Source organism: Anas acuta, chromosome 4 (genome assembly GCF_963932015.1).
Source record: "Anas acuta chromosome 4, bAnaAcu1.1, whole genome shotgun sequence".
Lineage (NCBI taxonomy): Eukaryota > Metazoa > Chordata > Aves > Anseriformes > Anatidae > Anas > Anas acuta.
In genome coordinates, this window is record NC_088982.1 from 66,616,923 (window position 1) to 66,642,728 (window position 25,806).

Sequence of the window (25,806 nt, forward strand, 5' to 3'; positions counted from 1 at the left end):
TTTCTCTGAAACCCAGAACCTCTCAGTTACCTTATTTTGCCCGAGCCTGAAATTAAATGGCACCATCACCTGTGTTTGGAAGCACCTTTAAACTTCAGAGTGTGTTGCCTCCCTCCCTCCCCCCTGATCTATAAACACATAGGTAAACAGAAGGAGCATTGACTGAGGTTGGAAAAGAGGAAAACTTGCCTTTAGTTTTAGTAGAGTTCTTCCAGCAGTCAGCACAGAGACTTCTAGCTCGGGTATTTTCAGCTTTTCCCCTCAGGCTCATCATGTCTGGGTGTCACAGCGTTGCTGTTAGACTCCTCTGACCATGTAGGGTTCATCTGCCATGGTCACCGGCCAGGCCTTAGCTACTCTGCTCTTGTACTTTCCCAGTCACATTTTCCATGCTAAATCCACGTGATACCTCCTTAATCTCTGCAGGGGTGTCTCACACAGGTTCTTCTGCCGTGTTGTGGATGCTTTGCTGGGGGCAAGGAGGGGGGAAACACATCATCCTCCCCTGCAGTCCTGTGGATTCACCTTTTGTGAATCCACAGGACTGCCACAGAGCAGCTGAGCTCTGGGAGTGCTGCTGCCTCAAAGGCTAGGGGAGGCTCCTGGGGTCTAGGCAGCTTTTGGGGAAGATATTTAAAAGGTTTTCTCACAATATTTTTCTCAAAAGGGCTGATTTTCATTATTTCTTGTAGTCTTAAAATGGACTTCAGTCCCTCTAAAGGCCATTGCCTGTCAGTGTACTCCTATGAGAATGTTGTAACTGCAGTCCTGATAAAATAAAACAACAGCAATGTGCTCTGCTATTCTCTGTGGTTTGTCATGGGGTTGCCCTGAGCTGTTATCACAATGTGCCAGCACGGTATCACTTTTAGCTCCTGCAAAATAGGCTGCCCTAAGGGTCATCTGAGAGCCCTTTCCTGCCTGAGCTTGTGGCTGTTTGTGTAACATCTCTTCTGGGGCTCACAGTCTGCCATGTTCAGGCATCCCTCCAGTCTGCTCTGATTTTCCAAGCTTTTGCAGCCCTCCCATATCATGTGAGAGTTCATTGTAGCATGAATGCTTTTTAGGTTTCCCATTCCACAGTATGATTAAATCAACAAGGGAGTGGGAGAAGAAGATAGGAGAAGGAGGAAAGACCTCAGAGCAAGCAAGCACTTGAGAAAATCTAGTTGGAAGCCTTCTCAGATACTAAATGTTTCCTGAAGAAAGAGGTGTGATCAGTCCATGGCCTCAGGTGTGACTTCCCTGGAAAGCGAGTGATCCAGACAAGGCGCTGTTAGAGCATCATGATTGTAGGAGGGAGGCAGAGCAGAGACTGCAGTCCTCCAGGGATGGATCGAATACCATGCCCCTAATGCCTGTGCCCAACAATATCTGTTATGTTGTTTCTCAGGCTGCATCTTGTTCCTCTAAATGGGATCAGGTTGGTCTGCAGGAGGCTGGTGCCCAGGGAGGGAAGGATGCTCTGTTGTGTCCTCAGGGAGAGCGGGTCTGAGTGACTGCACATCAGGGAGCTGGTGGCTTGGTTACATAAAAAAGATTTAGAAACTGCAGTGCTGAATGTGGGTCAGAAAGGGAGGACTCAGGATTTCCCTGAGGCCCAGGAGATCCTTCTCTGACTTGGGAAGTCGTCGAGAGATTTTAAATTGGAAGATTCTAGTTTTTACTTCAATAAAGCCATTCAAAAGAGGGGGAAAACAAAAACTATCCCTTTTCGCTCTTAGCTATGAAATTCAGTAATGGAAAAGGCTTCAGCCAGCCTGAGGGTAATATCTCAATGTGAGAGCACCCAGCCTTTTCTGTCCAGGGAACACTAAAGATATTGCAAGGTGGTGGTGGTGGTGAAAATACTTAGCATTTTGTGGCCCAGATCTCCCTGTCTGACTCACTTTTGAAGAAGGATTTACTTGGCATGAGCCAGAAGGCTCCACTAGAGCAGTAAGCTATGGAAGACTTAAATTCAGCCAGTGGTGGCAGCATCAGAGTAGAGCAGGCAGTACCATTGCAACTGTCTGGCTTTTGTTTTGTTTTTCAAGGAAATAAACAACTGTGCAATTTAGAATGACATTAAGACTTTTTAATGAGCTTCACTTAGTTGAAGCTACATAGTGTTTCTGTGGGTAACATAATTTTGAGTCCAGCAACAAGAAGAATCTACTTCTTCCCCTTCTCCCACTTTTAAGTGTCTCTGACGACCCTTAGTCAGAGGAAGCACTATAAGTTGCAGTCCACTTCACCACTACTTATGGATTTTAGCATGAAATTCCTTTATGAAACTAACATGATGGTTGACTGAGCAAATTAGGAAAGTTGCTAGAAATATGTATTGGTTTGATTTTTAGTTGTTCTTTTGGACTGGAGCTGGTGTGTAGCCATTGTTTCTTGTGTTTTAGTACTATAAAAAATGCCACAAGCATAGCTCAGGGAAGAGCTCCAATGAATTTGAAGCTAAAGCCCAGAGGGGTCTACCTGATACTGAACAAAACATTTTTTGTGAGAGAAGCTGAATGGCCTTCTGTGTCTTTTATTCCACTTACCAATTAACATCTTGCTTGGCTTTTGATTTTCCTAGATATCCGTGGAATACAAGAGTTTTTGGACAAAGTATCTCAGCAGGGAATGGATGTAGCATTGCAGAAAGTAGAAAACAACATCAATAAAATGATCACAGGGCTCTTTTCCACTATGCGAATAGAAGAACTGAACCGCTACCGGGACACTCTGCGACGGGCTATTCTTGTGATGAACCCCTCCACAGCCAAGTCATTCATAACAGAGGTATGTGTTCAGCAGTGGTAACTTCTTACTCGGTTTATAAAGTCAGCAACCATCTGTCAAAAGGTTCAGTTTGTTCGTATTTATTTATTTTTAAATATTTAAATATCCTCTCTTTTAGATAACCATTTATGGGTATTTTTTTATGCCCCTAAATGTGCCTACAAAGCAATATAACTACATTCTGCATGAACAAAAGCAGTTAGGAAATACACAGAAGAATTAGCCCTTCAACTCCTTTTTTTAAGCTCATGGATATTGCACTGCTATTTCCTTGCTCTTTGCATCCATTGCTTTAAAAAAAAAAAAAAAAAAAAAAGCCAACTTTACAGCTGATGGTTTTATAGCTTATAGTTTTATAATATTTTAGTTACTTAGCATATGCATTCATGGATAAAATCTGTTTACTTGACAGGCACTTTATCTTTTATAAAAAATAATGTTTGATAATAATCTGTTATTTACAACTGAGTAGTAGTCAGGTAGTGGAATGCATGAAGGATTGGATCTGACTGAGGAATGTTAGAAGATAAACTAATGTTCTGCTTACATATTTAAACAAAAATTGCAGGCAGCATGCACAGTTTTCAAAAATCTCATCATGGTTTAGAGATAGAAGATTTGTGCAGAGCATTTGGCTATGACTTGCATAATTTATCTTTTAAATGTGTGGCGTAGTTCTCTTCAAACAACACCAATATTTCTCCTGTTAATTTTATTTTATTTTACTTTTTAATGTGTGTTGACATTCAATCTGTGGTTGAAAGTACCTTTTTTTTTTTTTTTTTTTTTTTGTTCCACTGAAATATACTTTCTCTCTACAATAATTTCCTTAGGATATATTTGTAACTTCTTTTTATTATTATTATTCTTTTTTATTATTTTTCAACTTTTGTGTTATGTAGGTCTTCAGAAATTCAGGCTCAAAAAACTGTGTGTATGTAGTCTCAATTAAGAGACTTTTAGGAATATTACTTAGAAAAGTTTTTAGGGGATAGGTAGGGGATAGGTTTGATTCTTTTTTTTTTTTTTTTTTTTGGCTAGGCATTCTGCTGTCCTCGTTACACACTCAAGCTTGCTAATTTTGAATAATGAGTGTTTGCTGCACTAATGAGTGTTTGCTGCACTATCCAAATGTTTGCTGTGACTTATAAGATGTAAACAATTTGTGTGAACGTTATAGATTGTTCTGCACTGTTTTTATCACCCAAGTCACAGATGTCTTATTTTTCAACAAGTGGCATTGTTAGATATTTCATACTTCAACCTGAAAGCAGAAGGATTCAGGTCTCTAACTACAATAACTCAATGAGACAAAACTCCTGCATTGTTCGTAAAGGAAAACACTCTTCTAAAGAAAATACATTTGCTTTAGCATCATTTATTTTTACAAACAGAAGCATAGTAAGAAAGTTATTGTCATATTTTGAGGTTGCAGGCACTGAGCTTTTAAAATATTAAAAAATAAATAAAAACTGTATAACTAAAACAATGTCCAATATTGCCAAGAATGTAAGCAATTTCTTTTAGAGTTCTCACTTTGGCATTGGCTTCTAAAATAAAGTAAGACTGTGATTTCTCCTTTCCTGGCATGACTGTCAGGAAAGGTCATTGTCGTCTTTTTGTGAGTAAGGTTCAAACAGAGAGTCTTGTATCAGATGCTACATTACAGGTTTTGCCAGCAAGTATTTTGGTGAAAGCCTCTCAGTAGGAGGTGTTACAGAAATGGAAGGGCATTACTGCCTATATTTTGTGTCTCTTGGTGTGGGGGATCAAACTGCCCTTCCCAACAGCTGCATCCCCAAATCAGTGCCTGTGCAAGAAGAAATTAGTGGGGATAGCTTTGCCAAAGGATAGTCAGAATCTGTTAATTTGCAGTTGAAGGAGAAGCTGTACCTTCTGGACAAAGAAGTGACAAAGCATATGGATGGCCACTGGGTTAAGACATGCCTTCCTACACAACCCAAGTGTGGACATGCTTATTCCAAAGACTGTGCCTTGTGCCTGATCAGTCTAACCTTGTAATTCAGCTTAACGTAATGGAATTAGAACACAAAACATATGGAGTTAATAAGAAACAAATGCACATGTAGACAAGCGTTTTGTTTCATTTTCTTTAAAAATATACTATGGCTTCTCTGCCCAAGAGATGCATTTAAGTTGCCTAGTCAGATGTCAGCCTCTCTTCCTAGGCATCATATAGTCTCTGCTTCTCAGTCCCGTCTTCTTGGACGGCTGAATTTGGCTGAACCCCCTCATTGTTTAGCTGAGAAGAGGGTTCATTCACTCTGCAACAGCTGTAGTAAGCGTGGGCTTGATTACTATGCAAGTAACAACTTTTCCAGGGTAAATAGACAGAAGCTTGTGTAAATAGGCAGTCTGCAAATCAGAGATTCCTTGTGGTAGAATTTATCTTTGCTCTGACTCACTGAAATATTTATTTTTAAATAAGAGCGTGCTGGGTTTGAGCTTTCTATTTTGTTTTGTTGGTATTTTGCTTGTTTGATTTAAGAAGCGTTGCCTTTTGTGTTGGGTTTTAGCTGATCCCTTCTTTCTCTCCAGCTTTTTTATCTCTGGAGCTTGCAGAGATGAAATCTCTGCTAGTATACACAAGAAAATGGACACTAGTATGTAAACAGACTGTTCTGACCATGGAGATAAAAAAAAAAAAAAAAAAGTTGCATGTTAATTTGTCCTCTGTGGGGCATGAAAAGGCAGGGACACTTGGGAAGTGGAGAGGTTTCTCTCACCTTCTTGGTTGTAGGATTAATATAAAGAGAGAGGGGGAGACCAGCCAAATTCTCTAATGTCGTTGATTGCTTTGAGCCCAGAGGATGGAGAGAAATTCTGCTTAAACACGGATATCTGTTGGGCTACAGACTGGGGATGCATGGAGCTAGCAGTGATTGGGACTACTCCCCAGAAGAGTTTACGGAAGAATATGAAAAAATCCTATGCCAGGGATCTGGGAGTGACTTGTTCAGTTTTCAGTAGGGTAAAGTATTTCTGTACCCACAAATAATCATCTAGGTCCCATACATGAAGCAAAATACTCCCATCCAAACTTATTATTACTGGAAAGCACCTGACAACCAACCCTTTAATATAGGAATTGTTATGCTACAGTAGTGCTGGTGACTGATGTAAACAGTATGCTGCTTGTTTGCTTTTTGTTTATTTATTTAGCATGTGTTCTTCTGAACTTCCAGGATGTGAAAAGCTATATGGGGGAAGAGGAAAATGAATAGGATGCAAGCTCAGCAAATGGGCGAAAGTCCAGGGTCAAGTGTTAGAAGAAAAGATGGAAAAATCACCTGATGCTTTAGCAAAAGAGCAGGGACTCTGGGACAAGAAAAATTCTGTCCCCATGCCAGCCTTTGTGGAAAGGCATTTCAAAACCATTAGGAAAGGGGAGAGGGAAACCACCCTCATGTTGAGCCTGTTTTGCCAATCGAGGACCATGTGTGAGAAGGGCAGTGACCTCTTTCAGAAACAGGTGAGAACGCTTCGAAACTTCTTGTCATGCAAGTGAAGTAGTATGCAAGTGAAAGACAAAAATGAGTCTTTATAGAGCAAATATCATTTTAAAATGAGTTGTTACTGAACCTTCTCTGTGTTATTTTTTCTAATGGTTACTGTGTATAGCACAAGTAGTAACACTTATTCTGTGAAATTACATTGTTACTTGTGGCAACTGTCCTGCTTTTTATTATGTCATCTGTTGGAAATAATAGGAAATTTAACCTTAAGTGTTTCAAAAAATAAAGCTTTTTTTATGTAGTGACATGGTTTTACCAGATTTCAGCTTCAGATCTGATCGTGCTGCAAATCAGATCTCCTAGATCAAAGATGGGGATTTGCTTTAGTGTTACATAGCTCTCTAAGCAGGCTTATTTCTTTAAGCAAATCATGTACTGTGAATTAAGAGAGTCTATTCAACTTCTTATCCACAAGGTTTATTCAGCCTTTGTGTGTCCAAGGTCCATGGACCTCTCCCTCTTTTTTTTTTTTTTTTTTAAATCATTTTCTGTGATGCTGTTCGCCTCAAGTTTTACATGTTACTTCAGTGTTTGGCTGTGTTTTGTTCTATTTATTAATAAAGAAAAATAGAAAAAAATGTGATATATAGTTAAGAGATGAAAGGAATTCAGTTGAAAATAGAAGGTAAGGATCAGAGTGGTGGATCTGGATGCTACTTCCACTGAAATCTGTTGCCAAATTTTGGTGGGTTTCTGTGGGAGCAAATAGTAATGTTGTTTGTTCAGTCATGAATGGATTTACATACATCAGAAAACATGGAAGACTCCAGATAAATATCAAGTATATATAACCAGCTCTGGAGAAGACAATATCATCTAGGGCATTCTTTAATTGCATGTGCTAGGTGGTACCCTGCTTCTATTTGTGGCACAGCTGAACTTGTAGATCAGCTGTTAGCTCCTGTTTGCCATGGATGCCTCTGTAAAATCTTGTAAATCTGAGCCCCCGATCTTCTGACAGGACTTCAGTTTTGCTAGAAGAGATGATCTTCAGAGGCTAAAACCAAATCTTACAATGTCAGTGACTATGTTTTCTGCTATATTTTTCTTGTAAGTAAGCTGAATGCTCTACTATTTAAGGGTTTCTTTCTCAACAGTTTTTTTTTTCAAAGTGTGTTTGAGTTTTTTAGACCAGCACTGTTCTGAAGAGCACTTGCTTTTTTGAGAGTCCATTCTCTATGTCGCAGCTTGTGGTGAAAAAAAAAAAAAAAAAAATCCCATTCAGCATGCCCCACTGTAATTTGCTGTTACTCACAATCTAATTAAATATGTTCCTTTTTGTTGTTGTTGTTTTGTTCTTTCTATAGTATTAAACACACAGTATATAGCTGCAAACTGAGCTAGAGTCTTGAAGGATTTTTTTAGTTCTCATGATCTTCCAAATCCCTTTACTGTTCAGTATGCTGAGCATGTCGCAACTTTCATCCTTTAAATGTAGCAGAAGATTCTTTTGTGACTTTTTTTTTTTTTTTAACCTGCAAGAAGGGAAGCAGGGGTCCTTGAGGTTTCCAGATTTTTACCTTTCAGTTAAAATATGAGCAAATCTTGGATTTACTCTTCAGTCCAATTTCCCAACTTTTTCTGCTTCTGTAGCCTTTACTATAGGCCGTTCAGCTGATGAATGATGAGATGTGAAAGCATCCGTCATTTTTCAACTCTTGATGAATGGAGTGATGTTGCTATAGCTTTTCTATGCACCTGCTTGCCATAGGCACAAGTTCAAAGATGAGACATTTTAGTCATAGGCAAATGAGAGAGGAAGGATTTTTAGAGCTGAAATAAGTTAGCTTCAAAGGGATTTGTATCACATGCATCGTCACCATGACCATAACCTGAAGCAATCCATTCTGTTTCTGTATTTTCAGTAAAGCATCAGGAGGAGAGTGAAATTAAGGTTCACAGTGTAGTGATAGGATACTTGAGGGCAGCATGCAGCTCTTGCTGTACTTAATATGGTTTATTTTACTACCTAAAATGAAGAGAAAATATCAAGGGAAATCTATTCCAACACAGAGTGTCTAGATCTGCCTTAAAGAATAACACGGAGCAGGCAGCCATCTACAGGTCCTTTGCACTGATAAGGATTTTAGAACTAGAGTTTTACCTTTGCTGTTCCCGAGAAGTAAGGTAGTGGATCAGTAGGGTAGAGCACAGCTGGTATGTTTGGGTTGGCTGCATGTTGGTCCTGTTTCTTAATTAGAATTGATAATCAGAGCAGCTAGGGAGAACCAGAATACAGGCTTGCTTATCTTGCAACCAGCTATGCCTCCCATGTTTATGTGATGTGAAAAGTGAGACAAAAGCATGCCTGATGTTATAAGTCTAATGGTGCCAATATACCATAGTTATCTATGCTCTGTAAGCTTTCTGTGCTTCTGATGGTACAAAGAGAGCCTCAGTGAAGGGTCTGTCAAAACAAACAAACAAACAAAAAGAAACACAACACAAATGAACTGGAGCATTTGTTTATTTTACGATGTATCACAGCACAGTTGAGGTTGGAAGGGGCCTCTGGGGTCACCGTGTCCAACAACCCTGCTTATTTCTGCATTTATATTCTTCCTGGATTTTCTTTTCATTTTTTAGTGTTTATGATTTTTATTTCTAAAAGCAGAACTTATTTTGTTAATAATTCAAAAAGTACATTCATTATATACATGTATACTTAACAATGTGCATGACTGTAATTGTTCTGTGTCTTGTTATGGGTACAAATATTTACACTATTGTCGTTTTAGTAGTTACACAATAAAATGCCTCATCCCTCAGTATTGTAAAACAAGAAAAATTCCCTGCTGGATGTAAACTTTGAGCAGTACTCTCGATTTGAACCTTTCTACTTGAAATTTTAGAACCAACTTATGATCTAAATCTCTTCATCTATCCTTAATTCTCCTTCTATCCCAAACTGTAAGTTTCAGTCCAGATTCATGAGGCTTGGTACATTACAATTCACGAGTCTAGTTTGATTACAGTGTCATAAGTAATTTATTGCAAATGTTGAGAAAACCTATAGTTAAACTGGTAGTGATTTCATCTGACAAAAAAAAAAAAAAAAAAGAAAAAAGAAAAACTCTTTCATTTAAATACTGAGTAGAAGATGTAAGATGTACTTTATGAGCAACTTGTTTGCTGTCGTGCAGACAACTGTTTGGTTATGCGTTCCTATAAATTTCTTTCTGTTAATGTAGATGGCATTTAATGACTTGCTCATTGCCATTCTCTTCTTTGGGACCTTGCTTGTTGCTGGATGTGCTGTTCTCTTGACTAAAATAAATAATTGAGAGGATGAGCTCCCATGATTTTTAAAGATATAGTAACTAATTACTTTTTTTTTTTTTCTGTTTGAGTTGGCTGTTATTTCTCCTGCTTTCTTAAATTGCTATCACGGTTGATTATATTCTGCTTTTATTATAGCAGAGATTTTAATTGGATCTGATAGTCTTGGTTACTGCTTATCCTTCCTCCCTGCTTTTATAGCTTCACTATAAACACCTCTGTTGTGTTCCTCCTGAGACAAATGTCTTGCCATGGAGAGCAAATTGCTTCAACCAGCCAAACAGAATTATATTTAAAAAAAAAAAAAAAAAAAAAAAAAGAAAGCTATAAAACACATTAATGAAACAATGTAACAAAGCTATTATATGCACATTGATAGAGACAGTCAGTATATTAAAGTATGTTATTTTCCATGGAGCTGAATGTGGCTGTCTGATTCATGTAGGTGTTATAAAAAGCCCTCTCTGAACATCTGCAAAACTAATATGTAGTTGACGGCCACAGGTTGAGCGCCTTTTTGAAGTAAAATGACAGCTAGAGAGGATTAACTTAAAGGGGTGATAAGATTTGACAAAACTATTTCTAATCCAATTCTTCCTCCAAAGTCATGTAGCCTGAGTGGCAGAGCTGCTCTGCCTCCTTCCTTTTCACCAGTAAATGGAGACACAGCCAGTGCATTAGCCTACCTAGGCTGTCTTGAAATATAACTAATTTCCAAGTTACAAGAAAATTCAGTGTTGAATGTTTCTAACCCTGAAGCACAATTGACTCATAATCAATTAATATCTGAATTATTTTGTCCATCTGTTAGACTGAATTGAGGAGAACTAATAGCTATTAGTTCTTCCATTTTAAACGCTTTCCCTGTGGTAATGATGAAATTATGCCATTACTTTGTTCTAAAGAAAAAAAAAAAATCACCCACCCCTATTCTAGCTTATAAATTGCTTACGATATTTAGCTGAGAAGGATCTCCCACATTTTCACTTTTTTTCAAAATGCATGTTGTATTTTTGGTCTAGTTCTAGTATTTTTTGCCATGTGTTCATCAGCAAATTTGAAAAAATTTAAATTCTTTAAAATTTGGTGAACCAAACTGGATAATTATCTGCAAATAGATGAGCAGTACATTAATAAAAATTGCTTAGTTACATCACTAGAAACAACTGCCGTAAGAATGGGAACCTCGAGATTGAGCATGTTTTTGTGGATGCTTCATAATCAGCAATGGTATTTTTAAACACTGTTATTAAGATAATTTATGCTAGTTTGGAAGTACTTAGCAGAGAGTAGCTGACTTGGTCTCCACAGAGCTTAAGATGTGGACTGTTGCTATCAAGAGCTGATTTCTGTATTAAGCAATACTAATTTTTCAACTCCCAACATCATATTTCCCTAGCTGGGACTTGTATTATTTAGCTCATTTATAAATGATTTCAAAAGATTTGTTTTTGTCCAGGATATTCTATTTTCAAATGGAAAATAAATTAATGATTGTGATTCATCTCAAAATTTCCATAAATGAAAATAACAGCTGCTTCTGCTGATTGTAAGAGTAGATGCAAAAAGTATGATTTTAATTTTGTAAAAACATGCTATCTACTGGTTTCCTTTGCATTCCACTCATCTTTTAATAAGAGCCCTGTGCTTCCTTGGAGGGTTCACTCATTTTATCTCTACTTACAAGTGACTAGGCAGCCAGCACTACTGAAGCTGTTGATAAACCCAAATTCTGCAGAGAAAAAACATAGACTACTCTATGGAAGAAAAAAAACAGAAAAAAAAGAAAAAAAATCAAAACTACTCTAAGTATCGATTACAAAAAAGATAATTACACAAGTACTAAAGTTTGTTCATGTCAGATTACCCAGCTGTGGGATGCTGGTAACCTTTTCTTAGACCAGATTATCTGGTGTAAGTTGCTAGAAAATTTGTCCTGATAAATACAAGAAAACAGAGTAATATGAAACAGTAAGTAGATGGTACATCCCATACTGTTACTTCTTCAGGATCCTCTATAATAGCACTGGCCACAAAGCTGCTCAGTGCCCTTCTTTGGGATTTTGACTGCACCCTTTTGCTCCTGGCACGTTCAGTAGTGACCCATTAGTTAGCTCTGGCAGTGGCTGTTGGTAAGTGTTGAACCTGAATGTTGAAGAGTGTTCAATTTTCTCAAACAGTGTGAGGAAAAGAGATGCCATACTCCAGACTCTGTTAGATTTTCTTGAAAGGTATTCTTGAGAACCACATGAGATTTGCTAGGGAAGGGAACCTGTGTTTATCTTAAAATGGTTACATATCCATCCATACGTAAGAAAGTTCATATAATTCAGAGCAAATAAGGCATGGGAAGCAGTAGGAGTTCAGGCTGTCAGCAAAAATTAATTTAAGCATCAGTGACTGGACATGAAAACACAGGGAGAAAGAAAAAGAGAAAATGGAAGTCTGCTATGTGATGCTATTACCCTGCTGTGTTAAATGAGGAAAGAGATCCGTTTTGTCTGGTCTTTTGTGTTTAACCTGGCTTCTAAGCTGGCATTGCTGAAGATTTCCACAGCCACAAATTCAGAAGAGATTAAATGAAGTGACTGATTTTTTTGTCAGCTTTCTTTACAAGTTGGTAAATAAAGTATTCTTAAAGAACAGTTCACATACAATATTCATTTAGTTATAGAAGCGCAAGGGCAGGAGCTTCTTTTAATTCCTCCTAAGACAGTTGCAGAGTGCATTGAACAAGAGACTGTGGAGATGTAGAGGAGGGAATGGAGAATGGGAAGAGGTAATTCAAACTTTCTCAAATTTCAGTCAAACCAGTGCTGGAAGCAGCTTCCCACAAACTCTGATTTAAGCAGCGAAATTCGAAAATAAAGTACTTGGCATTTTAGGATACTCTGAAAAGTGGACGTTTTTCACATATGATACCCTTAAAACAGAGTTCACATTTGAATCGCTTGGAAATGTATGAACAAAGAGAGATAATGTGTCCTGAGAACCCTTGTGGCTTTGAAAAGTAGATATGTATTTCTTAAATAAGCACTTTAATACAGAAATTTTCTGCCCTCAGAATAGAGGGGCTGCTGGGTCTACAGAATTGCTGGTTCGTGGACAGCTCTTCAGGTGGGGCTCATATCTCCAGCATTTGCAACTTACAGCATGGTGCAGATGTATTTTGTGGATTCCTTAGGGTACTTTGGGTTACAACTTCTCCAGGTGCTTCAACATTCTGTCAAGGGCAGAATGTCACTGTCTGTCTCTTTAGCTGATCATATTGATGTTGAACTCTTTCTTTAAATCTGAGTGGTACAGTAGTTCCTAGTCCACTTCAAAGAGTGATTTAATGTTTCAGTCTGGCCATAAACCATTCCGTGGTTTATAAAATATCTGAGTCATCTCGGCATTCTTGATGAAGATCTGTTTCTCTGATTGCTCTGAGATGATTTGGTCTCATATGAGGTTTGATGGTAGTCTGGAGGGTAGGTAGTGCATGCTCAGCTGATCATTGTGGTTATCTGTCAGACTCTAAATTGGGCAACTTTGAAGAAGTAGTGTGTGATAACCATCAGCCAGGTTTGAACTGTGCAATTTATAGCTGAGCACACTGGCTGGTGTTGGAAAAGCCAAGTAGCAGGTCCAGCCCATGTTCTGCAAATCAGCACACAGAAAAGCTTGCAAAACACACTTACCAGCTGTGCACTTAAAATGTGTAAATTGCAACACACTTCATGTCTCCTGTGAACTTGAATTCTGTGGGGCATCCTCATGATAGCAAGTTAAATGTGGATCTGATTTGTGCTTCTTCGATTTTTATTTTTGGCAACAGTTTGCCTTAATTCTAGGGAGTGCAAATTAATAATTACAAAATAGAATCATGTATTATTTATATTCTGTTTTACATATATTCCTCTAACGTGCATAAGCCAAGAAGTGTGCTCGTAGTGCAGAAATCACACCAGCAGTACATTGCTGTTGGAATCAGCATTTAGGGAATCAAGTTTGTGGTTTCAGTTCTGTAAATGAGTTAAATGTTGGAAACACTTCATTGATTTTAACAGCTGAGATCCTGACTGAAGCCAGCTAGGATTTATTTTTTTTTCCATAAATATAAAAATAAAAAATGAAGGTTTTTTTATGGTCTGTGCTTCCAAGACAGTTGGGCAGACTACCTGAGGCTTTGGCCCTGAAAAGTCTTTCACAGAACTTCAAAACTTTTGGGTTTCATTCCAAGCTGGAATAAAACCAGTCTTTTAAATATCTACACCCTCTGCAGAGTTGTGTGACCTTTTTTTCATGCTGCTCTCCTTCAGACTTGCTTTTAATTTTACTTCCAAGCCAAGTGCTTTGCATTTCAGTTTGGCTTATTATGGTCATGGGTCTTTCATTACTGAGAGAACATTACTGTCTTTAATATTAAAGCATTTGTGTTAGGGAATTATTGCCAAGTGCTAAGTTTGGGATGAAAGTACTTTTTCCTTGTCCATTTCGTCAATCTTCGTTTTCATCTTGTTTAGATGGGGGTTGCGAGCCTGCCATTAGTGAGCATCCTAATTAGGCTTGCAATGGTGAACCCACGCAGACTGTCAAACCAGTGTTCAAAGAGGATGCAGAAAGCTAAGTGCTGTCATCAAATTAGTTGACTGACTTATGCAGGCTAAGGTACAGCTGGATCTATCACATACACGTTGAATAAGAGAGGAGGCAGAGTAGAATGAGAGATCCCATAATATATGACCAGTTTCCCAATGCCGCTGTCTGATCATACATCACATTCATCATGTGCAAAGAGAAACTGCTCAGACTGTATTCCTCAATTTTGCCATTTCCCAAAAAGTTGAACCATGAGACCCTTGGTCGTATCAAAGACCACCGAAAGAGCTAAAAAATCAGGTCATCATCTGGCTTCTGCCCATTATCAGAAGGAAATGATCAACTGAAGAAATAAACATGAAAATGCCTGTTCGTTCTGAGATCTAAGTCTAGGAGGAAGGAAAATGTAATTGAATTTCTTATTTTTCCACAAAAACGTGCATATAATATGTGTATGTATATGTACCAATAGTACAGAATTGCAGCGAAAGAACTAGGAAAGGAATATGTCAGTTTTGATAACTTATGGATGCTCTTATTTGTGTTAAATTTTTTTGTAGTCTGAACATCTGAAAGAGGTAAGTGAAGATTTATTTCCAGGAAGCAGTATTAAGAATATATGAAGTTAACTGAATTTTTATTTGAATCTTAACTTAAAACTTGAATATTGTGTGATGTGAAAAGCTACTTTTCAGATTGTCGTACTTGGTTCTGCTAAGATTTGAGAAAGTCAAGAAAGTCAATGGAAGAACATAGAAAATTAATCATTGTTGAAGATCAGTTTGTGTGTTCATTCAAAATAATTGCATTTCTGTAGCTTGCTTCCATACCGAACATTTAATATAATTGATACTTCAGTATGATTTATATAATTTCCATTAAGCACATTTTATTATTTTGACTACTCCTTTTTCATATTTAGTTGTTCTTTATAAGGTAAAATCTTCCTACAGTGAGTTTCCCTTTTACTGCAATGTATTATAAAAGTCCTCTAATTTTTAGCCTTGTAGATCTTCCTTTGTCCAAGTTTTTTAAGATGCCTGATACATCAGTTACTACTTAAGTCAGGTGTGTCACTTCATTTTGCCTTGTTGGCTTTCTATGGAAAAGAAACGTTTGCATGGAAACATACACCAAATATATCTGTCATCTCATTCCTTTTCTATATCAATTTTAGGGAAGATTTTTCTCCTCTTAGGAAAGTAGAGTTTGTTCATCTTCATCTTTAAATGTATAATAAGTTGCAACCAATCTGAATCTGAAATGATTGCTGCTTGATACAGTCTTGCTTTGGATAGATACCTTTCTGCACCTTGCTGCCTTTTCTCCCATTGCTTCTGGTAGCTGTATGGACCACAGCCACTAAAGCATTATCTGTGTGGAGCCCAATGCATGTGTCAGAGGGAAAAATTGGTATGCTATTCCCATTTATTTTGTACCTGATAAAATTTTCCATAACTTGTCCTTTCTGATCAGATGACACCCTGCTTTTCATGGGGTGACTGAGTCAGACCATCCTTCGTGTCGTCATCTGTTGTTGACACAAAGTCCCATTTGCATTTTCTGTTGTTAGTGCTTTTGTTGTTGTTATTTTGCTTCCCTCCCTTCCAGGAGTTAATGCCCTGCTGACTTGAAATACCCTTCCTCCTCAGCATCACATAGTCTGTTGTGTGGGCTGCTTTGCAAAGGAGGAAGGAAGGTTCTTCAGGTTGGATGGTAGGAGAAGGTTCTTCACTAAGAGTATCATTGTCCACTGGAACAGGCTCCCCACAGAAGTGGTCACGGCCCCGAGCCTGATGGAGTTCAAGAGGTGTTTGGACAGCACTCTCAGACTTGCAGTCTGATTTTTGTGTGGAACTCTGTGGAGTCAAGAGGAGTTGGACTTGATGCTCCTTGTGGGTCCCTTCCAACTCGGATATTCTGTGATTCTGTTCTATGAGTCTATGATGTCCCTGCAAACATCATCTATATTCTACTTTGTCTTTTGGGATATACCCAGTTCAGTCTATTTAACTTCAAGACAAAGTTCTTGGAATTTTAAGATGATGAGTTTTTGAATTTTCGAATTTGAAGATGACGAGCCTTCTGTGCACTTGCCCAAGGCAACCACACCTACTGCACTCAGTACAACTACACTGAAACTTTTAGCTTCTGGTTGCTTGAAGATTTTTTCGTTTGCTTTGTTTGACCCGTCAACTAATTTTGTTGATACCTGCTTTCCTTGATACTTTACTTTTCCTCAAGAGTCAGGGTGGAGAACCCCATAATCTCCTTGCAGCTCATAGTTCAGTTTCCATTGCAGCCTGCTTCTCTTTTACCACAGTGACTTGAGTTTGCTCTGTGGTTTATGTTCTGCAGCTCTACTTGCTCAAGGAGTTAATTTTTCAAGGATTACCCTATGGGTTTTACTATTTTGATTTCATACTAAGTGATACACAAAAATAGCAAGTTTTCACTGAGGGTAAAAACTTCATAACTTTTCCCAGAAAATGCAGCATTTGATGGTGAAAATTTATTCTGAGGCAGAAGGCAGTACGTGAATTCAGGAGAAATTTAACACAAATAGAATATTAGGCAATTTTCACAAAAGCATATTTCACACCAAAACATATTTCACACCAAAGCATGTTTCACACCGAAGCATACAAATGCTTCGTACCAATAAGTACAAATAAGTAAGTTTTTTCTTTTAAGCAATTAATGTATTTCTAACAACAACAAAAAATCTTTCTTGGTTCCTTTTGTATGACTTTTAACTGATTTTCCTGGTGGTGCCTATTTTTTCAAGGAGCTCATATCTTATGATAACTGTAGGGTGGATTTGTTTGACACAACCCACTCCTGTTAATACCTTTTGTTCAGCTTGTAGAATCTTATTCTTTTGTCTCGTCTGTACATTCAGCACAAGGGTGTTTCATTTTCTCTGCATTATTGGCATGTATTATGTTTTTCCATACCGAGAACTCCCTATGAAGTTCTCTGTTTATGAACAGTAACAAAAGGTATAAATATATATTTGCATCATCCCTTCAGTATATAATTATTTTAAAATATGAAGAATTACATTTAGAAAGGAAAAAGAAGTTCTGTTCTCATTGAGATTTTTTAAGGTAATCGTTTTTTTTTTAGTAAATAAATTCATCAACATTAGGTCCTTGTCTGTTTCGTGATAGTAGTTCATTAAAATCAGTGACCTTTCTACTAGATTACCAAAGTGAATTTTAGCAATATAATAGCTCTTAATAGCCCAAGCTCTCCTACAGTATGGATGGCTTTCACAGTATGGATGCTGGTGATTTGCAATTGAGCATAATTATTTCCTGCCGTCTTCTCTTTGTACATAATATCTGGACAATTATGTTTGTGAACATAAATTCAGGATCTGCTCCATGCTTATGACTCAGATTTACTCTCTCTGGATCTACATCCAACTTAAATGTGTTCCCTGTCTTTCAGACATCTGTTATATCTAATCACCTAAACTAAATGCTCTAATCCTTATTAGTTTACTGTAGTCATTCTGGACAAGCTACTACATTCTCATACAGCCCATATTCCTCAGTTTTGCCCTCTTTCAGGATTTTTGCATTTGTGCAATATTTTTAATATAGCTAATTTTATCTGGAAAGTAACTTTGTGGTACGGGCTTTACCAGTAAAAGAAAAAAAAAAAAAAAACACTAATTTGTTCCTTGCAATTGCAAAATCTTTCTCTGGTCTTGGTAAATACAGTCTCACCCAGCTAGAAGCTATTCAAAATACCGGTGAAAGGTTATTTTTCTAGCTTATTACTCTAATAATCTACCTGTTCTTGGGTATGCCTTCTTAGTGTTACAAAACACAAAGCTTTTACTTTTTTTCTTAGAGCCTTTCTTTTGAAGTATTTATTTTAAAGGGTGTTCAGATGTCAGCTCTTGTTTTCTTTGCCCATCTATTATTGTTCACTGCTTTCTTTCTCGGTAGTCTTGCTTCTGACATGACTGTCCCTTGCACGTGGAAAGAGCACACTGTTAATTCACACTAAACCAGTTTTTTTATCCTGCTTCAAACCTTCCTCAGAACTATTTTGTCACCTTGCCTTTGATTAACTTGACAATGCATAGGCAGCTGTTATGCTGAGACAACTGCCTACTGTGGTGAGTAATATTCCCTTGCTTCTTTGTACTCCTCATCCACCTGTCTACCCATCTCTTTCTCTGTCTACCTACTTATCTATTTTGTTTTTATGCTTCAGATATTAGCTTTTAGGACGCAGGTACTCTTTCACCATTATGCATGTGCCCAGATGGGTTTTGACCTATAGGATTTCCTTTTGCAATGTGCAATGTTGTTAAGAATATACCTATGTTGAGGTCCCAGAGGTCCTACACTAGCCTAATTTGCTGGCTGCTTTGGCCCCACCCTCCTCTCTGTTCCTAATTGCATGTTGCAGTTCCTTTGTGCCAGCTCTACCACACATTTGACTGTTTGCTGAGTTGTTCCAAAATGCTAACCCAGCAGGTAATTATCCACTTTTCATGTAAGATGGCTATGATGTTGCTTTCTATTAACAATCTTCAAGTACATGAAATACCTTTTTTTTTTTTTTTTTTACTGCATCTGTATCACCAATTAAAACTTGGATTTGAAGTATGTTTCTTGATGTTGTCATAAAAGCCATGAAAGGATAAGAATATTTAATGTAGCTCTAGTGTGAATCAGTTTATACAAGGAGTTATTAAATTGTCTAGAACTTGCAAACTAAATTATTACTGAAAATCCTGGGAAAAAAATGGATAATCAAAAGCTATCTCAAGTAACAGAAAGTATGACAAAAACCTTTATAGTTAAATGTGAAAGGTAATTCCAGCAAAATTAGCACATTATGTTGTTTTACCATTATGAGGGAAGAAAGAGATTTCAGTTCCGATGGTTAATGCACTCAAACATGTTGTAACATAAAGAATGATGTTTGAAAGAACTGAGTAATACTGGGAGCAGTTGTAATGACTGCATCAAGAAACTTACACCTTTTCTAATTTAATAAAATTTTATTTATTCATACATGTCTCTCCAGTACCAGAGATGGTCATAAATCTTGTCTTCCCAGAGTCTACTCTATCACCTGTGGTTCCTCTGGGAGGGATTTTAGCTATAGAAGACATTACATGTTATTATTTCATATTTAATATTGGTAGACTAGTTCTGCTGCGTGCATACCTGAATTAGATACTATACAAATGTAAGGGGGATTAAAACAAAAACAAGTCAAACAACAACAAAAATCACAACAAAACAAACAAACCTCTTCTATAAGGCTTAGTTCAATACTTCAATCTAAATTATGGTTTGCCTCATTTGTATGCATCAGCACATAGTATCTGATATAAATAGTTAGTGTGCAAATCCTAATTTAATTTCTTCTGTTTTACTGCTATAGTCACTGAAGTGCTAAATTATTGTCTAGATCTTTCTACTATCCATTACGGTTACTGAAACTAAAAAATATATTTGTTCATATGAAATCCTAGGTGCTCTTCATAAACCAATCTATCATAGAGAATTGCTTAAATCATTGATAAAAGTAACAACATTTAATTTTCTGCACTTTGAACACATTGGTTACTTGTGGTTTTCTCTCTGTCGTTAGTCTCCTGTAGATAGTTGCATGTATTATGACTTATGTAGTGCAACATTACCCCCACTGTTGGCCTTCTGCATACAAGCATTCTCTGGAAAGAGAAATTAGCCGTTTGTGCTCTCATTTGTAGCATTTTCCAAAAATGAATGTGTTCTTCAATATTTGTATATTCCTGTAAAGAGTCAACAATGTATCTCTGGCTCTAAGGTTGCAGTTCCTCCTCTCTTGCATCCCAGATGAATTAGCTCTGACATTTCCAGTTTTGGCGATCGTGGAACCACAAATCTTTCTTTTAAAGATCAAATTATCCATAGCAATTAGTTCCTCATAGAAAGTCAAAAGCCCTGTTCATTTGTGTTTTTTTTTTTTGTGACAGATGGGTAAATTTCCCTTGGTTAACCAACAATAAACATTTCTGGTAACATGCAATACTGGAGCATCATTTAATTACAGTCTTTAAATCAAATTATTTTGAGGCCTACATGTATTTTGTTTGTTCAACTTCCTATGCTGTTTTGGTCTCACAAACAAGGTGGAACTGATATACTAAGACGATAGGAAAAATGTTCAGAAGTGACAAGGTATGGAAGGATCTTAACTCTCACTTGGAAAGTAACATGACCTTAAGACCACAAAACTTCAGTGTTGTTTAAATAGACTTAGTCTCAAACACCAAAGTTACTCTAAGGGAGATTGATTTCAGTCAGAGGTAGAAGTCTGCCTGAGTCTACGTGACATGCCAAAGCAGAGGGCCACCTTCTCTTAATATTGCAGTTTCTACTTGTGCAGTGAAGTGCCTTTCTTTTATTTGAAAAAACAATTTGCCTATATTTATACATAATCTCAGAAGAGTTAATGAAATTATTTTCAAGCAATGTACCTTTGTTTTCCATAACAATGAATTGTTTGCAAGTTATCAATTACTAGTTACAAGGTATCAGTTAAGAACAACTCACAAGTAGGAGAAAGAAAATTCTAAATTGGTAGCAGAGAATTCTACATTGATAAATTATTAAGAGGTTGTTTTCTTTTATGTCGATGGAACACTAGTGGTACTAACTATATAACTGATTGAAAATACAATGAGAATGATGTCAGCAAAATTCATTCAGGTACCATGTGCGGCCTCTGAATAGTCAGCCTCTTAGAAAAATTAAAAAAATATATATCATTCTTTCAAATGCATAATGTTGAACCTGCTTTCCTAAATGTGCTTGCCATGATGCTCAGTGAGAAGGTAGTGTGCTATTTTTTTGTTGTTGCTGTGAACTTGAAGCAATGTTAACTGATGCCCATTCACACTGAAGAGGCCGCTATTATTTCTGGCACTCATTTGTGCCAGTTTGTATCTGACACTTCGAGTCCTTGTGCTGAGGAGGTTATTCAGGCAATGCCGATCTCTTGGAAATATACAGCTTGGTTTATTTTATCCTGTGACACTGGAGATGGTTTTCTTACCCATGCAGCCATCGCAATCTTGACAAAGATTTTCATTTTATATAATGATTTCAAAATAGTTGCTTTTGAAACAATTGGATGTACAACCACCAAATATTCTATATTCATAAAAGTACTAATATCTGTCTCTCTTCTATTATTTTTAGTAAAACTGCTTTCCATGCCTACAGCTTTTTACATTATCAAAGTACTCACACACATGAGTTCAACTAAGAAATATCTGGTGCTTTGTATTGCTAGTAGAGATGGGAGGAGTTGTGCATAATAGAAACTGATTTTGGAGGCATTAGGAAAAGGAATAGAAAGAGGTCAAGTGCAAATGACACAGCTACTTAGAAAATCTGAAGTTTATTGTATAAACAGTGAGCTTGGACTTCCATTGTTTCAAAGTATGGTAGCTTTGAGTTGTATCAAATTACTGTCTCAGTGTTTGAACCAGTAAAATACCACACGATCACAACAGTGAATTGTACAATCATCTTATACAAGATGCGTATAATCTCTAGGCTAGAAATAAGATTTTGCAGCTCTTTTGGAGACTGTGCAATGAATTTGGAGAACTATTCAATGAAAATTTCATTTTTGTTTTTCTATGTTTCTGTGATTAGTCTGGGACAGTAGTGAGGAGAGATTTACTGTAGTCTCTCTGAAACAGCTATGGAGATCGCTGATCTGTGATGACATCTCTCTGTCTGTATGGGATATATACCTATATACCTTCATGCACTTTTCTTTCCTGAAGCTCACTCTTTGTCACTAAGTTGTTGGAGCTTTTATTTCTTTTAACATTTCTTCCAACATATACAATCTGCTGACATAATATATACTGAAAACACGTAACATGGTATTTGTTTTGATAAATACAATTAGTACTGTTCTTAGCTTTTTCTTTTTTTTTTTTTTTTTGGTAATTCTAATAATTGTGCTTTGTCCTTCATACAATTCAAACATAATCAAAACTTGCTAAGTGTCAAACATGACTCTTCAGGAATTACTGTAGTGTGTATCCCTGAGATGAGCTCTGCGGTTTGGAGTAGTGTCATGTAGCAGAAATGCAGAAATATTCTGATTGTTTCAAGCTGTAAAGACAAAATATGATGACTCACACTGAAAGTTGGCATCAAATTTGAAGAACCTAGTAGAATTAGGCATCAAATTACCATTCAAATGAAATGGGAATTTACCACTTAACGCTCAGGGGTCCTAGAAATATCTGTTCAGTACATTTTGAAATGATCAGGACCTCTGTCACTTGTTTAGAAAATCAGTTTAGAAAAGATTTAGGGATGTAAGCAAAGACTCATTAAAAATGTCAGACACAATTAATTCAAAAATCTTTCACACTGTAATAAGAAAATCAAGACAGATCATGGTTTTATTTTCAGAAGAAGGGACAAGAAGATGTTCCTGCTTTTACCTCAACTGTAAGGCTTCTAATGTCAGTGCTATCAGTTCTTAATGTAACTGCTACCTTGTAGCTTCCTTCTAGTTTCAGAAATTGAAGATAAAATGACTCAAGATGCATACCAACATCCAATTTAAGTTCTTAAATATATTAAAAATTAAAAGTCTTGCCATTATTGATATCTGAAAAACAATATGGAAGTTAAATGTCTAAAAACTTCTTTTAATTTCCTCAGTTGAAATTTAGGTGTATTGACCTTTTTGAATTCCAGAAGGTGGATGCAGAAGTGTTCAAGTGTGCACTTGGCATTGCTTTTAAAAATGTTGGCTTTGTGGTATAATATTTTGATGCCCATAAAATATCACAGATACCTTAGTTTTCTTTTACAGGCAAATACACTGCCATGTTTTGTTTGGTATATTTTTTAATTTTATATAAAACACATTCATAATGAAATCACTATTGACAAATCATCTAATGTAGATGTGAAATCCATGGGGTTACAAATCTCAACTCATAAGGATATAAATTTAAATCTATACTTCTACATTGGCATCCTCATCAAGCAACAGATTAGAATGTGCAGAGACAGCAGAGACTGAAAAGAGGGAAGATGCTCCTCAAACAGTGATAGGTGAGTTAAACCATAAACATTATAAATTGGTCATTCAGAAAACCTGAAAGAGAATTCCATGGCCTCTTTAGGTGTATATAAAGAAGGGAATACTTTCAGCTTTAGCTGTAAAAAGGATCTGATCAGTAGTGGGAATTGTTGGACACTTTCAAACTTCAGTGAATTGCAGTGAAAAAACGATATTTGAAAGCTGCTTTTGGAAGGGAAATTTAGGGAAAGAAACTCTTCTGCAGCATTGTCTTTTCATGATGTTAACATGTAACTAAAAGTGTAAATAGAGAATCATTATCAAACAATAATGAAATATAGCAGCATAAACACATGAATTTACAGCAACAATGAAGTCAGTAATGTTGGATGTGGGTGAAATGAGAAGTTCACCACAAAACATGTTACAATTGGCACATTCTCTTAAGCCCATGTGTTCATACACAAGGAGTTTTTTATAATGCACATAATTGCCTTTGTGTTTTATTTTTGATACAGGATGAATTTCAGATAGGTTATTCCTCCAGAATACATTGTAGGCAGTGTGAGCTTTCTTTGTCCACAGTTAGAGTGGGTAGGCAGCTAAGTGAGTTCAGCTGGTATAATGCTGAACATCACTTAATTATCTTAATTAATATACTCTGGCAGGAAGGGTATATTAATATGGAGTTTGTGCTTCTTCTGACTTTCGTTCAGGTCAAAGTGTGGGTGGAGCAAGCTCGTATTTGTTCATAATGTACTGTGCAGTTTCAAAAGCTGGAATGAATCAAAATACCACCTGGAAGTACTGTCAGAGGATCATGGGTTACTGAGGTTATAATCAGATTAAATGGATCCGTCTGTTTTAGAGAGATATAAAACTCGATCACAATTTCTCCAGGTTCTTAAACTTCTCTTTTGGGGGCAGCCGAACTCTTTATACTGGAAATTTCTGTGGTGTTTTTCAGGAGAATATCATTTTATAAGCCTTGATTCTGGCAATTCACATTCATCCATATTTACAGAAATGGTTATGGTGTTGGGAGGCAGTGTGTTATCTTAAAAAAGAAAGCTTGGAAATCCAACTGAGTAATTAAAAGGTGTTACACTTAATGAACTGTACTACAGTTTCACTCTATATTTATTCTCTATTTTCAAATAACTCCCATTATTTCCCCAATTCCATCTCTATCTTGAAGTGTTGCTATAGTCCAAACTGAGCAATTACATAATGTAGAGAGAAGAAGGTAAACTGTCTTCTTGAGTAGATGTTCATTAAGTATCTTTTTTATTATTATTATTATTTTTTATACGCTTTAAAGCTGTTCCTAAGAGTCTTTTTTTTGTTCCCTTCTCTTAGCTGCTATTGTCTGCTGTACTCATTTTTTGTCAGACATACACACATTTTTTCTTGACTTCTGAGTATTAATATTTTAAAGAGAGACATTTGGAGGAGAGGAGGAAGGTCACAAACTATTCAACAAAGCTTAAGAAAACACCAAATCAGTTTCAAGGCTACAGAGAATGCAAACCACACACTATACTTAAAGCTGTTGAAATTATAAAGTAGGTAAATTGGATTTTTATGGAAATTTCACAGAAAGGCTCGTATTTCCAAATACCAGTATAATATCTGAATCAGGGTGAAATCCGCATGAGATTTGCTGACTTTAAAATTCAACACTTTCATTTTATGCCATTGAGCAAAAAACTAATTTATTTTTTTTATCCATATTGCATAAATAACAAAATGAAATTTTACCCTCTGTTGGCTGGCAATACCTTGCATTAGCCAAGATGAAGTCATTAGAGAAGCATTATATATAGCTTTGCTGCATTTCAGGGTCTGCTGATGTTTCCATTACAAGCCCTGGCTTTCAGGGTTATGTAAAACCAGAAGCACAAATATATTTCGAAGGCAAATTGAAAACTTCTGTCATCATAGAAGCAGGGCTTTTTATAATAAAACAGAAGAAAGAAACCAAGATTTACGATGACCTCTTGCATTAAGTGTAGGGGTCAGTAGTATAATCTCCAACTCCTGCTGCTGACTTGCTTTGTAAAGGCAGGCAAGTCTCTTCACTTTGTGGTGGCTGCCATATCTTTGTCTTTTTGGAATCCAAGTATCTGGGGAAATTATTATTTTGTTAGGGCTTTTGGTCACGTGGCTTAGTTCTGTTCAGGTAAAATACCAAAGAACAAAGAAAGACGTTTTGTGTTGTGAAATGCAGGAGGCTGTTTCTGTCTTCAAGAGTAACCGAAGGTCTGGAAAGTTGTTTGATCTTAAATGACTTCTGCTTGAGTCATTTCAAATTGGACTGATTTGAAGCCCATCAAAGGCCAGACTCTTGTCTGTATTTCCCACTGAATAAACTATGTTACCATGAGTGACTTACGGATCTCAGTCCCAATTTTTTTGCCATACAGAAGAAACTAGACCAAGATTATTGCAAAAACTGAATTTAATACAGCATTTTCCATTCTGTTTTGCATTCTAGCAAAGTGTCCTTGTCTTAATTTTCAGGCGAGTAATACAAACATACGAC

The 25,806-nt window shown here is 36.8% G+C and overlaps 1 protein-coding gene across 5 annotated transcripts in view; it reads left to right on the forward strand.

Moving 5' to 3' along the window:
* GRID2 (glutamate ionotropic receptor delta type subunit 2) overlaps positions 1-25,806 on the forward strand; it is a 781,470-nt gene that overhangs the window by 494,399 nt on the left and 261,265 nt on the right. For all 5 annotated transcript variants that reach the window (XR_011096421.1, XM_068681714.1, XM_068681715.1 and 2 more), the window contains one exon: positions 2,573-2,778. Coding sequence is in view for 4 of the 5 variants with exons in the window: in XM_068681714.1 (XP_068537815.1) it covers positions 2,573-2,778 (206 nt within the window). In the remaining variant the exon portion in view is untranslated. The remainder of the gene's footprint in view (positions 1-2,572; positions 2,779-25,806) is intronic.